Below are 16,250 nucleotides of genomic sequence, written 5' to 3'. Positions count from 1 at the left end.
TAGATAGTTACACAAAGAAAGAATCTAGAGGTAAAGGAAACACTTAAGTGAAAAGGGATTTGGGAAAAAAGAAGACTGAAAGAGAAGAATGCTTTTAATGAAACATAACTTTATTTCGTAAAACGTTAACTAATGAGAAACAAATGACAAAACCACTGGAACAGGCATTTGACACAAGTCACAAACATACATTTTCATTTATTCTTTACCTCTAAGCCAAGGAACGCCTGCACACTGTTGGTTCTATCAAGACAATCCAAGCAGTTTGTTCGAACTGTACCACTCTGGCATCTGTTAACAAAGTCAGTAAAGTTAAACAGCTAGTTTGAAACAAAAGCAACAAAACTAAAACAGAAAAATTAAGGTCATTAAAAGGTAACATCCATGTTCTCCCCCCAACTTTTTATTATTACACTTTTCAAACATACAAAAAAGATGAAAGAATTTTACATTGAACATCCATTGATCCACCATCTTGATTCTACAACTGTTAATATTTTGCCATGGATTCTTTATCACATATCTATTCATCCACACCTATTTATTTTTAATTAGGTCAGTAGTTAGGAGCTAAACATACATTCAGATTTGTAACACCATAGTTCTTTGTACATAAAAAAAAAGATAATCAAATACGTATGGAATGAATTTTAAAAACCCAAAATCTATTATCTCTACTGATGTTATCTCTATTGTACATTGAAAAAAACTAAAAATCTGAGCTCTGTTTACTAAAGTTTACCTCAATATATTCCGAACTTTAGTCTTTTAAAACTTTTCTCCTCTACTTCATATGCAAAAACTAAAGATATACATTATTCGAAAGCAGACAATAAGCAATTATCTTTTACTTCTATTTGTATTTAGTTGTCCTTACTGAGGTCAAGAAATATTAAAACATTAGTTTTAAGAGAGAAGTGGAACAGCCTCGTAGGCAACAGCCTAAGGTCTGGGGCCCCATGAATCCTATCTCTAACACTTTCTAGTTATATGACTTGGGGCAGATTATAGCCTGTGCCTCAATTTCCTCAGATGTGAACGGGATAATAATAGAACCCAGCCTTACGATTGTTGTTATTGCTACATGTAAAGACTAAGTACACTGTGTGGCCCATGGTATGTACTCAATAATGTAAGTGATTATTATTACTTGATGGATTCTAAAGAAAAAAAAGCCTAAAATCAAATATAATAAAGGAAGATATTTAATTATAAACTTTGATTTTAGAAAAGAAATTTAAGAGTTCTATGTTAAGAATAATTTTTAAATTACAGCAAAGTTCCAATTTAAAGTAAGGAGAAATAGAGCAGTCAAACCTTTGAACTTCACTTCCATCAAAATAAAAAAATCCATAATCTAGAAACTTTTGGACTTGAGGTTTAAGAACACTATGTAATTTTTCTGCCTTTCCTCCTTTAACCATTTGATGATAGTCAAAATTCACCATCTGGATATCAGTAGCATGTTCAGAAGCTTTCAAATGACTCTGAAAGTAAAAAGATAAATGTTCATCTAAATGTTAACTAAATATGATCCTAGTAATATATGTTATAAATGGAACTTTATATCTTAAAATAAAACCTCAGTACGGTTCCTTGAAATCTTTCTTACTAATCTCACAAAGCTTTCATCAACAATGGCAGTAAAATGGAAAATTACTGGCTGATATCTAATGGAATATTTTTCCTAGAACCTCATATACTATACCTGAGAGATTTGGTGACATAATAACAGAGAACTTAAATAATATTCTCGGCTGGTTTAGAAAATGAAAAATTATTTCCAACCACTAGCATTTCAGTTTTTACAACACAAACTTAGTAACTGTTTATATCTATTTTAAAATCTCAAAATAAAGTAGCTTATTTTTAAGACAAAGCCTATCATAGATTTAAAAGTTCACTTTTTATATAGGCGTTCAAGACATACAAATGTTTTAAAAACTTACCATAAAAAGTCATTCTCTAAAGTATAATCTTTTATTAACAATATTTATTTTACAAGGTTAAAACAAAATAGCCAAAAAATTAAGTTAATTCTGGACTTCGTTAGATTGAATTTAAGAAAATGTTTTCTAACCATTTTGTTTAAGTGTATAATTCTATGTAACACCGTAATTTATATTAATTAATTATTGATCCAATAAGTGTTTACGGAGAATATTTTTTCTTAGAAGTCAGATATTTCTTTGGGTTTTTACTTGAAATTCTCAAGTTTTCTCTTATCAGTACAAGAGGACATAGTCTTACATGTACACAAATACATTATTCACTATTTCACGGGTTTAAAACAATGACTGTGGTTTCTAGGAAATAGACATGGCCCTGAACAGATGAAGGAGGACACTGCCTGGTATCTTGCTACCAAAGACAGATGAACACTTTTGGGGGGAAAGAGGTATTCTTCTGCTTCTCTACAACATAAATAAGCCCATTTTAGAAAACTATCAATTGCCTTGAAAGCTTTCCAGAATCCCAATTTGAGCAACATTACCCTAAACTGTTTCCAAATAGTCCCAAAGAGTTACTGGTTCCAACAAGTACCCAACCTTTTTCTAGGAAGGACTTTGCTTCCTGGAAGAATTTGATTACTGTATTATATTATTTTTTAAATACCATTCTTACCTGGAAAGCCTTACTTAGCATATGTTCACCTTCCTTAGATCCAAGCAAATTTATTATTATTTGTTTACCATATAAATTCTTAAGTGTTCGAAAATGCCTATTAAAGAAAGAAAATAAGCATATGTCAAGTGATAAGGTAATTTTTTTCCCCAATAAACAGGAATCCATTACTAAACAGAACCTATATGGTAGTCGTTTAAACTGATGGAACTGGGAAAATTAGATACGAATTCATTCCACATGGTCTCAAAATTCTGAATTTATGAAAACTCACTTAATGCAATTTCCTCTCTGACTTATCAATGTTAAGCCTGTCACCTATGCTGGAGCAACTGGAGTCACGCAGCTTCCTCTCCACTCTGTGAGGGTGGTGGCAGACAAGCCCAGTGCACAGGCCATCCACTTGGCTGGGAGGAAGCTGGGGCAGAGGGCTGCACCTCACACCTGAGGACATCACATCCCCCTGTGATTATTCAGAGACCTCCTTAATAGCTCTAGCCTTATGTCTAACCGCTATACTGTACACCTGAAATATAAAATATTGAATGTCAAAATAAATAAATAATAAAGTGCTAAAAAAGGGGGGGGGGATAGGTCCCAAATAAGAGCCTTTTTTCTCTCCAGCTTCTAACCATTACAGAGGCTGTAGAGCAATGCCATCCAAAGGAATCAGGACATGAGCCACAGATATACCTTTAAATTTTCTAGACGATACATTAAAAAAAGTAAAAATAAACAAATGAAATTAATTTACATGTTTTATTTAACCCAATACAGCTAAAATATCATTTCAACATGTAACAATTATATAAAAGAAATACTAATAAGGTAATCTTAATTTGCATTTTTTGCACTAAATCCTTGAAATCTAATGTGTATTTTACATTTACAGCACATCTCAACTGGACTTGTTGATTTCAGGTGCTCCAAAGCTCCACGTGGCTAGCAGCTACTGCACTGGACAGCCACCTAGACAGGTAATTTTAAGGCCAAGAGATCACGACCTACACACCTAGTGCTACCACCTCTAGAAGTCGTAACATTTGGTGTCATTATCTTCCAGTTAAATTAAGAATCAAATGAAATTTTACTTAGAGCCAAAAAAAGTGAAATGAATCAGTAAATATAATTACAACTAATCACAGTGTTTAACAGTATCAAAACTTACAGCACTATGTAAAAATAATCAGTCTTACCTGTCAAAAGCAGGTGCATTGGCTTCAAATCCCCTCGACATGCGGACACGATGAGATCCCACCTACGACAAGAAAAATACCAAAAGCAACATGTAGATAAAAAATATATCACTCTTCACAATATACAGTAATTAATTTGTTGAACACAAAGCAGTAAGTCAGATAATTGATTGTCATTCATGATATTCTTTTAAAAAAACAAATTCTAGGAGTTCTCCTTCCCCCTTTTATTTTTTAAAACACAACCTCATTAAAAAAATCAATAAGCTAGAGGCTAAACCATTATGAAACACTTGTAAACTAACAGAAATGTTTATTTATGAAAGATATTTTTAAGAATGCTTTCATATTCATTACCTTATTTTAAGCTCAAACTACGTGCTCTATGTAAGTCAAAAGATATTACTGTCATTTGGGAAATCAACAAACAATACAGCCAAGTGAAATAATTTGTCCTTTTAGGCCAATATAACTAATTCCATAAAAGATTCCTAAATTTCTACTCTCCCAAGCTACAAGTGTGTCATATTTTTTTGTCTGTTATGCTGAATATTCTCTTCTCCCTCACCCAAACATCCAACAAGTTAAAAATATTGTTCCTGGAAAAAAAGATTTTCCAAAGTCAATCTCAGTCACACAACTATATAACAACACATTTTGCAGAATCAGAAAACTTAGGTTAAGAGAATTAAACAAGATGAAAAGTGTCTACTTATTGTGTTCTTTTTTCATATAGGAGTGGCAGAGAGATGAGGCAGGACTGAGAAAGATATTAACAGATGCCAAGAAGAAATACAAAGGTGAGACCATATTATTTCCCTTCACTTATAACCATTTCCTTGAGACTTTCAAAGTTCACCAGAATTCATTCTTCCTAACCTCACTGTGAACACAGTGAGGACTTGAAATAGGCATTGGAGATGGGTTGCCAAATTGGTGATGCAGTTTGACAAACATAAGCTCTAATATGCTCATCCAATTCCAAAACTGAATAATGATATTATCATTCATTCAGCATTGTCCCCTCTGTCCTGAGAAGTGAGACAATCTAAAGACTATACTAATAAATCGGTAGATTCTCCTTCATGGTTTTTTTTTAATAAGAAATTGATTAGCCTAAAGACATCTATATCAATTTCATTTTACAGTGCTTAATAGTCTGTATAAAATTTCAAACTTTGAAAGACATGTGCCCCAGGACATTAGGCATTTTATACAGCAGAAAATTCAGCAGAAGTCAATACTTTTTCTTTGGTGTAATCTCAGATAATTACTTATAACTCTATAAATGTCCAAGATTTAGCATTGTGTTTACTTATTAACATTTATCTTGTGCAGCACTCCCCACTGTCAAGAAGGTGAAAAAACAGAAGTTTTTGTCTTTTCCAGGTAGTGCCTATGGTTGTTCCCTACAACGTATACATAGCTAGTTATGTGATAACTTTTACAGCAATATATTGGTTAGACTACACTAGGGTTCATCACTCAATGTTAAAGAAAAACATTTTGTAATAAGAGTTGTTATGTCAGTTGTGATCAAAGTAGCACTCCAGAAAGTTTCAAGCCTTTAAATAACCATACATTTACCCAATTACAAATAAAGTTACATCAAAGATGTTTTTAGAAAACCACTTAATTGGGTGATATGAAACATCATTTTCCAACAATACTACTGCATCATGTTCACATATTTCTGAAATGTCAATCTGACCAAAAAGTCAGTGTGCAGCACTACACTGGGCATAGGGCTCGTGAAGCCTACTACCTTTTAAGACTAACATAAATTACTATAATATAATATAATAATATAATGACAGAGTAATGAATCACAAACGCTAAATGACTTTAGAGAAAGGAAATCATAAGTAAAGGACTGGGTTGCCAGCACTTGAAATATCATTCTTACCTATGCAGCACCTTATGACAACTCTTCTGATGCCTCAGAGAAATTCATACTGACATTTACCTTTTCCATAAAACACTTGACGGCCCAGACCGCAAGCTCTCTCTGAAGCATCTCTCTGAAGCAACCTGAATTTCTCACAGCACAGTGTACAAGATTGTATCTACACCTCGTACAGAATAACATACACGGGAAGAACTCCAGGATTTAACGAAGAGATCAGTGTGGAGGAGTGACTGGAATCCATTCAGTGAGATCTGAGTTGGCTACTGAAGGACAACAAACCTTAATTTGGGGAGCAGAGGATTCCTGTTAGAAAACAGCAAGGCAGGCAGTTTGGATGAGTAGAAGAAGCCAGATCTGAAGAAGCAGGTGCCCAGTAGATCTGATAAGCATAACATATGAAAAGTGGGAAGAACTGCCAGAGAGCTAGAAGGAGACTGGTTAGAAAACTGTGACAATCTTCTAGGCAGGAAGAAATTATGAAAGCCTTAACTGGGATGATAAAGAGTGGGAATAAAAAGAAAGGGGGACTTTCTCTATCTGACATATTCCACTCACCACAACACCTTCCAGGTCCATCCATGCCACCACAGATGGCAAGAACCCATTCCCTTCCAAGGTCCATATTCCACTGTATATATGTACCACCTCCTCTTTATCCATTCATTCATCTACGGACACCCAGGCTGCCTCCACATCTTGGCAATTGTAAACAATGCTGCAATGAACATAGGGAGGCATTTATCCTCCCAGAGTAGCATTTGGGGTTCTTTGGATAAATACCCAGAAGTGGGATCACTGGGTCCTTCTTTATCTCTTGTTATAGCCTTTGATTTACAGTCTATTTTGTCTGGTATAAGTATTGCTATGCCAGCTTCCCCCCCCACCCCATTTTCATAAAATATCTTTTTCCATCCGTTTACTTTCAGTCTGTATGTGTTTTTTTCATCTGAAGTGAGTCTCTTGTAGGCAGGATACCTAAGGGTCTTGCTTATTTATCCATTCAGCCACCCTATCTTCTTTTTTTGATTATTGGGAATATTGGGGGATAGTGTGTTTCTCCAGGGCCCATCAACTCCAAGTAGTTGTCCTTCAGTCTAGTTGTGGAGGGCGCAGCTCAGCTCCAAGACCAGTTGCCATTTTCAATCTTTAGTTGCAAGGGGCATAGCCCACCATCCCAGGTGGGAATTGAACCAGCAACTCTGTTGTTCAGAGCTCCTGCTGTAACCAACTGAGCCATCTGGCCACCCCCAGTCACCCTACCTTTTGATTGGTGCATTTAATCCATTTACATTGAAAGTAATTGCTGATAGATATGTAGCTATTGTCATTTTATTATTCATAATTTTGATTTTTTTGCCCCGTCTTAAAGAAGTCCCTCTAACATTCCTTATAATACTCGTTTGGTGGTGATGAACTCCTTTAGCTTTTTCTTGTCTGGGAAGCTCTTTATCTGTCCTTCAATTTAAACTGATAACTTTGCTGGGTAGAATAATCTTGGTTGTTGGTCCCTGCTTTACATCACTTGGAATATTTTGTGCCAATCCTTTCTGGTGTGCAAAGTTTTTGTTGAGAAATCAGCTGTCAGTCTTACGGGAGTTCCTTTGTAGGTAACTACCGTGTTTCCCCGAAAATAAGACCTAGCTGGACAATCAGCTCTAATGCATCTTTTGGAGCAAAAATTAACATAAGACCCAGTCTTATTTTACTATAATATAAGACCGGGTCTTGTATAACATAACGTAACACGAGGTATAATATAATATGACATAACATAATACCAGGTCTTAGATTAATTTTTGCTCCAAAAGACGCATTAGAGCTGATTGTCCAGCTAGGTCTTATTTTCGGGGGAAACATGGTAACTGCTTTTCTCTTGCTGCTTTTAAGACTCTTTGTCTTTAACATTTGGCATTTTAATTATGATGTGTCTTGGCATGGGCTTCTTAGGGTTCAGCTTGTTTGGGACTCTTCACTTTCTGGGCTTGTATGTTTATTTCCTTCACCAGGTTAGGGAAGTTTTCAGTTATTATATTTTCAAATAGGTTTTCAATTCCTTGTTCTCCTTCTGGTATCCCTGTGATGTGAATGTTAGTACGCTTGATGTTGTCCCAGAGGTCTCTTAAACTCTCCTCATTTTTTTGGATTCTTTTTTCTTGTTGCTGTTCTGATTGGGTATTTTTTTGCTATCTTATCTTCTAAATTGCTGATTTGATCCTCTGCTTCATCTAATCTACTGTTGATTCACTCTAATGTACTCTTCATTTCAGTTATTGTGTTCTTTATTTCTGACAGGTTCTTTTTCAGGTTTTCTATCTCCATTTTTTATATTTCCTTTCTCTTTGTTGAAGTTCTCCCTGAGATCAGTGAACATCCTTATAACCAGTGTTTGGAACTCTGCATCTGGTAGATTGCTTATCTCCATTTCATTTAGATCTTTTTCTGGAGTTTTGTTCTGTTCTTTTATTTGGGACATGTTTCTTTGTCTCCCTATTTTGTCTGACATTTGTTTCTATGTATTAGGTAGGGCTGCTATGCCTCCCAGTCTTAGTAGAGTGGCCTTATGTTGTAGGTGTCCTGTGGGTCTTAAAAAAAAAAACAAAGGGAGAATGCCTAGGAGAATGCTGGGGTAAGTGTCACAGGGATGCTTTTGCTTGCTCAGGATCGGCTGCTGGAGCAGAAAGGGCTGCGTATGCTTCAAGGTCATTACAGGAGGATCCTGTATGACAGAAGTTCTCAAATTTGACTGGAAGGGAACTTGGTTTAAAAAATGCAGTTTCCTGGCCCCATTCCAAAAGATTCTATTTCAGCTGATGTGAAGTTGAGGCCATGAATCTATGTTTCAAAGTCACATCAGATGATTATTTAAAATCTTTTCATTAAAAAACCTCAGAGGAACTAATCACGGAGGATAAGAGGTAAAACAGGAGATAAGTGCCTAAGGATTTTCTGTCTATGACTTCTGAAGTGGGACATCTCACTAATTCCAAGGACCCCCTAAAACACTTTTCAGTCCTCAGAATACACAGAGTACCTAACAACCATTTATAACAACTCTGAGTCAAAAGTCCTTGTTTGTCTTTAATGAGAAAATTAATTTTTGGACTATTTTCATTCGTAAAAATCAATATCTATTTTTCAGTTGAAAAAATCAATTACATAGTTTCATCCCTCTATTACCTACTCTTTTAGAGTGGTGGGGGAAATGATAAAAGATACTCATGAAACTAATCCGTTCCTATTCAAAGAAAGGCTGACTTTCAAAACTACTAAGCTAAATAATTGAGAACCACTGACCTAATCCTCAACCCCATGCAAGACAACATCAGGCCAGCTCAGTGACCGTTAAGCAGAATTGCTGGACTATCTTGCTGTCTCAAATATTACTTTCTCCATCAAGAAAGGCATGATTGAAAACTCTGTAGTTTTCAGCCCATAATCACATGACATTAGCCAGCCAGACTATCTGTGTGGCAGGCCTGCCACAGAACACAGAAGGAAGCAGGAAGGAAGTCCCACCCAAGGAGGATCCCTCAATGTAACTACTCAGGATCCAACCTTATCGAATAATCAGGCACTGCAATTCTGAACTTCTTAATAAAATAACACAGAAAGCAGTATAACAGAGGGCCTGTAAGTAGGTTATTAGGCTGTCTTAACAGTAGCCTGTCTCGAAAGCAAAAGCATTCGCCCTGCTTAAAAGCAGGCTTTAGGAATTCTTAAAGCAAATACGCCAAACACATTTCTCTGATCACAAAACCTTCGTTAGAAGTGGCGTGGGGATGGGATCCTTTCCCATGAGACTTGGGGAGAGACACAGCTACTTAAGTTACCCCCAGATGCCAAAGATAAAACCCACACAAGTCAGACCGGTCTTGACAAGAACTCAAGAACTTTTGCAAAGCAGTACAAGTGTTAATCCTTGTTAATTCTAGGCCTATCTTGAATAAACTACATTATTGAAAAGGTTCAAGTGGTCTGCAATTTTTCTCCACAATAACCATCCTATGGTATGGTTATTGTAAGAGAAATCCATCTGTGAACTAAAAAGAGGCAAGATTTTTTTCTGCTCATTTTCTCCGTACTCCAAACTGAGGCAGGAAATTTACTAAACTAGAAGTATATACTAGAAGCCTAAACTGAATATACCTTACTGTTTAGGTACTAAAGACTTTTGAATAAAAGCAAAATGCAAAATCACATTATTATGGACAATCCAATATTATGATGTGCGTGAAAAAAAGTCTTCTATTTTAAAGATTAGACATTTATATCAACAAAGGAAAGTTTGAAAAAAAAGATCAGAAAGCAAGTCAGAGAACATATTCAAGATGATAGATCACTACAAATTACCAAGCAAAATTTCAGTAGCAGATGTATCGTTAATAACAACAGTAATGAACCCTTACATAGTGCTGACCGTGGGTGCCAGGCATGATTCTAAGTACTTTTCATTTCATCCTTACAAGTACCCGAAGAAGTATATACTACTACTATTATTATTCCCATTTTACAGATAAGAAAACTATGACACCAGAAAGTTCAATCACATGCACGTGATCACACAGTTAGTAGTGGGAGAGTAAGGATCCAAACTGGGAAGTTTGGTTTCAGAAGCTCTGATTTGACTACTACATTTTTCTGCCTACAGAAACTAAATTGTTATCTATTAAGATACTGAGATAGTAATATGGAAATACTTTGAAAATCAATGTACTATGAAAACATCAAAATTTTACTATTAAACACAGCAGCTGAATTTCTATGGATATTTGAAAGAACATTAAAGGAAAAAAACACCTAAGACAATTCCAAGAACTCTGTACTTAGATCCTCATTTAAGAATCTAGCTAATATGATTAGATTAAATAATAGAACTATCCAATGAACTAATAAACTATCCTGAAAATTTAGAAAATCTGGAAATTTTCAAGAGAGAGAAAAAACAAAAAACGAAGAACACCTGAAAGTCAAACACTTACCTGCAACCCTGGTTGCTCCCAGAACAATGGAACAGACCCCCGAATTTGTATGAAGGAAGAAACAGAGTCATCTAAGTATACCACCTATGGAGAAAAACAGTGTAAAATGTATTTCCACAGAAGGGTAATATTATAACATTACCTTTACATTAGAAGACAAATTTACTAACATCTGTGGCACACTAGTTATATCTTACGACTCAGCTCTCATATACAAATTATCTGAACAAGATACCCAAAATAGGCCATTAAATAAGTTTGATTTTTTTCAGTGATAACTCTGTATATGTATTTTGTATATATTAGCCAGGAAAATAAAAATAGAAGCATAAGAATCACAACTTTTAAATCTCAATATTTTATACATATACCTTTATATTTTCATTTAATTTTTTTTCAGTTTTATATATATATATACTTTTAATCTTTATTAAATTTATTGGGGTGACACTGGTTAGTAAAATCATATAGGTTTCAAGTGCACATTTCTATAATACATCATCTATATATTGCATTGTGTTCACCATCCAGAGTTGGTTTAAAACTAATCTGAAGATCTGAGTTGGGCTGGGCGCATGGCCTAAATTTATAACTACATAGTTTCATAGCCAAAAATATCATAACTTTCAGATGGTACATATACCTATATTTAAAAGTTGGGTTTGACTTAATGTCACAAAAAAACACTTAAGTTATCTAGCTCTGGAACTGAGGATTTTTAATTTAATACCAAAACCCAGGCACTGATGTGCCATGCTGATTACGGCAATTCTTACTCCTTATCTGAAGAGCCATACCTGAGTAAGCTTGTTTCAGGGCAGCCTTTTCGAAGGCCGGTAAGTAGCTGAGAACAACCAGAAGAATGACATTACAGATGTCAAAATGAGTTCTGAGTCAAACAAAGTCTATTATTCTATGATTTTCTGTGCCTCTCATCTCATACGTGAATTAAGCAAAATAAAACCCTATATACCTGTTCTGTTTCTACAAAGTTAGCGACGTGACCATCATCGTTTGTTCCCCGGACATTAAATCTGGTCCCAGCTCGTTCACAGCTTAGTCTGGAAATGAGGCAAGCTTTGGCCTGTTTATGAGCAGCATAAATTGTTCTGATTTCTACTCCCCCACACATGAGGCGCAATAACCAGTCGTCACAGTTCACGCCATAGTGCTTGAGATGCAAGTGCAAAGACTGATTCCTAACAGAAAAAGAAAGAACTGCATTAGCTTAGTGAGTACTAGATAACACACAGTACAAATTTTACAACGGTGCTCCTGGAACATTAATTTAATGCTAGTATATGAAAAGTTACCCAAAATAAGTCAATTCACTTACTAAGCTAGGCATCAGAAGATAGGGCTATAAAATGAGATCCTTGAGCTTGTGATCCACGGTCCATAGAAAAGCAGCATATTGTGTATGTTTTTAATACCTGTGCCCCATTTCTGTTGTCTTTTTACATAATGTATTTATAATCTAACTTTTCCCAAAAGGATTTCATACACATATCCTCACCCCACTTTATAAAGCTCTCCTTTTAAGGCTTGCCTTTTACAAGGCTCTATTTTTATTAATTTAATTTTAAGTAGCCAGGCAGGCTCGGGGCTAGTGTATTAAGGCATGCCTAGAGTTTTCCATTACTTCAAATACTTTTAGCATTTTAGGTTAATAGATGGGGTCTGATTTCCAAACTTTTTCAGGGCAAAACATTTTATTCACATATGTGGAAACCCAATGATTAGGAAACATGGAAACATAAAAACAGAGTCACTATGGCTAAAGCAGACATGGGGGCTGAAGTCCTGCCAGGGTGGCCGTCTTCTCATCCTGCTCACCACCTCCTCAGGGGTCTCTACCCCACCCTTAGTCCTCCAAAGAACACACGTGGAGGCTCCTAACCAACCTACCACCAAGAAAAATATAATGCTTGGCAGAAAAACTTTCTATCTGGTATTTTCAGATAAGGTGCCTTACAAAAGTGGATTTTCTATAATATTGAAACTTGGTTCTCTGAGTTTTAAAACTCTTGTATATTATGTGGAAATCTTTCTTAAGTGTTCTGTCCTATCTTGCTGTCTTAAAGGGATAAAAAAAAAGTAACAGCATTTTCTGGAAGCCTCAGGGTCCTTAACATCAATAATACACAACAACCCTGCTAGAGCAGCGGTCCCCAAGCCCCGCTTCTTCAGGATTTAGGCTGCAGAAGAAACAAAACAGATGCTGGTCATGTGAAGTTCTGGGAAACCACCTATAACCCCATCCCTTCTTATCCATTCAAGAAAGTATACTAGGATGTAACACTAAATGGTGAAATTCCTACTGGAGTAACATTAAATCCAATGACCATTAAGTATTTTTAAACTATGACTTAAGCTTCCATACTTTTTACTATTACCGACATTGATCTGCAGCAAAGCGCTAACGGATTGTGACCCAGTGTATCCAGACACCAACCACAGTGAGTTCCAGAGCACAGCACAGGTATGAGAGACTTGCTTGTCCCCATTTAAATAGAAGTAGGGGGATTCTATGCATTTTTTCAGGTAGAGTTTCTCCCTCTGCTGTCAGTTTTCATTTTTCTTTGCTGTCAATATGTTGCTGTTTTAATTCTATTTAAATTTATAAAAAACTTGACTGGCAACAGCTCCAATGGAGTAAAACTACATGGGTTTTGTGATAGGTATTTGCCACTCTGGCTACAAAACTTACTTGGCTGTATCCTGGAAAATATTTCTACTAAGCTGCAACGGTATGCATAATGAACATGAATTCTTGAAGCTTTCATTTTTCTATGCAAAGTGAAGCTCAAGAATGCCAACCCTTAGCAAAACTGTAAACAGTGTGAAATAGCAAAACTTGCCTTTGGTGTTTTGGCCCCCTCTGTGTTTAACGTGGTTCCAACTGGTAAGCCCCTCAATGTGCTATCTATATCTGCCCCACCTCTGGATAAACTGCTGGATAAACCCCTTCAATGTGTGATTTACAGTTACCCTTAAGTGAATGAGAAGATAAATGAAATTATTCCTATTGATTAAACTTAGCAAATGTGCTCGGTTGCTGCTCAATGTATCTGTACCTGCTTGGACTTCTAATTAAGGAAGGAAAACGTTTCTCTCAGCCTGAGGACTGCGGGGTGAGAACGAGCAGGGCAAATGGGTCCGACCTGAATACGCTACTCAAGCACTTTACAGGTGGAGAAAGTATAAGGAAGAGAAAATATACAGGAGGGAACAGCTTGAATCTGAACTACTGAGGGAGGCCAAGAGCAGAGTCTTGGACTTTGGCCTTATAACATATGCAAATATAATGAAATGTAGTTTGTGCCTGGTATTAAGGGGAAAAAAGTCAACATCGATACTGGCTGTGGATAAGAAACCCACAGTACTGAAAACTGGGTCTGCTCCAATAAAGCAATAGTAATGATGGTCACGTGCTCTGCTTGCCGTTTGTGCATTTACAACACAGCACATTATGCACAATCAGGGACTGGATCACAGTTACTTACTTATGTATTATTTTATTATAGTACTGAACTTTATCCCAGCATACTATTCCTCACAGCCTGTTGATCTTGAATCAAGATCATCTACTTACAACCTTAAAATTAAAAATAATATGGAAATGTTGGCTTAGAAAGGCAATACTGCCAGAGACAAGATCCCAAAACTAAGAACAGTAAATACGAGTAACCCAATTCTATTACATCTAATTCATTCCTAATTTTAAAATAAAGATTTTACATATATTTCAGAAATGAAAGGTCAGTCGAGATCAGGAAGAGCAAATGGGCTGCACATAACACGACCACTTCAATAAGCTGACAGGGGAGGCCTGCTTTGCTCTGCTGAGGATTCTGAAGCAGGAAGAGTGAGCGACAAGCTCAGTCGGTAATGCCCATCCCTGCTATCTCGGGAAACAGCTGCTGAACATGCTCTGCCCCAATTCACCAAGCTACTGCACAGTACATGATTACAAGGGGAATCACCAGACTCACCAGAAGAATCTATTATCAGTCGTGTGCTCCTGCACGCTGCGATGCGCGTTAAGACTCAGATCTAAGCTGACTCCAGATGCGGACCATGCAAAATAAAAGTTTCCTGAATTCAAAACTTTTCGCACTTCTGAAATGCGATCCTCATCTGAAGAATCAACGCGTAGGGATATAAACTCAGTAGAAGTAACTCGGAAAACTTCAGATTCTTGAATTTTCCCAACAGACATACATCCAGTGACTAGGACCAGATAATGTAACATGGTATCACCTGCAAAAACCAAAGATTTAATTGGATGAAAAGTTCCAATACTTTTCAAGCAATTCAAAGTTTCATCCAACTTTTTCTATTGTCTCCATCATTTTAAATCTGATATCCTGGTTATTTTAAACTTATCACTGACGTGTTTTACAACTAGATTTTGGCAAAAGTTGGGGGAAAATCCTTGTTTAAATACATGTAGTATAATGAAACATTTAAACATTAACAGAATAATCTCACATTTATGAAATTGTTCTTCTACTTCATTTGAGGGTATACAAGATTTATGCAAAAAAGAAAAAAAGTGTTGTCTTCCCTACCTTTCCTTTATGATTGTTAGGAACTTCAGATAAGATAATGAATGTGAGAGTTCTCTGTAAATAGTAAACTTGAAAAAAATGGTATAAAATGTGAACTGATGATGATGATGATGATATATGGGCAGCGAGTCCTTGGTAACAATTTATAAAGCAATTTAGTTTACAGAAACTTTCATAGAGATCGTTCATCTAATTTTGACAAAAATCCTATGAAATTAGCATGAAGGTGGAATTCAGCAAGAGCGTGCTCGAATATGGGCTGTGATGTAGGCAGAGGTGGCCCTGAATCTTGGCTCCACTACTTATTATCTAGACCAACTTCAGTGTGTTAACATAACCAGCCTGAGACAGGCTCCCTATAAAACAGGACTAAAATAAATCTCACTGGGCTATGCAGATTACCTAAGACAGTATTAGTTAAGCACCTGGGTGCATGTGAAAAATTCCTAACAAAAGGCAAATCTCCATTTTATAGACCAGTGCTCCTGAAAGGATGGTCCATTAACTGTTACCAGTTACAATGAGAAAAGATGCTTGTTCCAGAATGGAAATCAACTACATCACTCAATTCACTACTGGTTTAGCTGATTTTTTTTCATAGTACAACTTTATCAGTGAAAGAAGCCATATGTTGACATGCACGCTCCTCCTCTCTGCACAGACCGATAACAAAACAGTTCATGGAATGGTACCAATTCAGTCACACTATTACAGACAATCAAACTGGTAACCACAAAACTTACTTTGCAGCCCATGATGACATTAAGTGGCAGAGACAGACTCAAACTGAGACCTTCTGAATACAATACAGATGTCCTTTCCACTATAAACCAGGGAAATCAGTGTGGTTCCCACTAAGACATCTTTTCCTAAATGCACCAAAACAAAGTAAGAGGGCAATTCCCTGATTTTCTCTTTGGACAACTGGTACCAGTCTCTTCAAGTGTTCAAATGGACACTGACTCTG

The 16,250-nt window shown here is 36.2% G+C and overlaps 1 protein-coding gene across 20 annotated transcripts in view; it reads right to left on the bottom strand.

Moving 5' to 3' along the window:
- Positions 1-16,250, bottom strand: part of SYNJ1 (synaptojanin 1) — an 82,471-nt gene that overhangs the window by 47,091 nt on the left and 19,130 nt on the right. For all 20 annotated transcript variants that reach the window (XM_074326021.2, XM_019730197.3, XM_019730194.3 and 17 more), the window contains exons 4-10: positions 14,705-14,972; positions 11,683-11,908; positions 10,710-10,793; positions 3,822-3,883; positions 2,626-2,722; positions 1,318-1,487; positions 210-291 (exon numbers count right to left, since the gene is read on the bottom strand). In XM_074326021.2, coding sequence (XP_074182122.1) covers positions 210-291; positions 1,318-1,487; positions 2,626-2,722; positions 3,822-3,883; positions 10,710-10,793; positions 11,683-11,908; positions 14,705-14,972 — 989 coding nt within the window. The remainder of the gene's footprint in view (positions 1-209; positions 292-1,317; positions 1,488-2,625; positions 2,723-3,821; positions 3,884-10,709; positions 10,794-11,682; positions 11,909-14,704; positions 14,973-16,250) is intronic.

The sequence above is a fragment of the Rhinolophus sinicus genome, chromosome 17 (genome assembly GCF_057876585.1).
Source record: "Rhinolophus sinicus isolate RSI-liver-muscle chromosome 17, RSI-T2T, whole genome shotgun sequence".
NCBI lineage: Eukaryota > Metazoa > Chordata > Mammalia > Chiroptera > Rhinolophidae > Rhinolophus > Rhinolophus sinicus.
The sequence above is the reverse complement of the archived record's forward strand: the minus strand, read 5'-3'. Positions and strand labels throughout refer to the sequence as shown.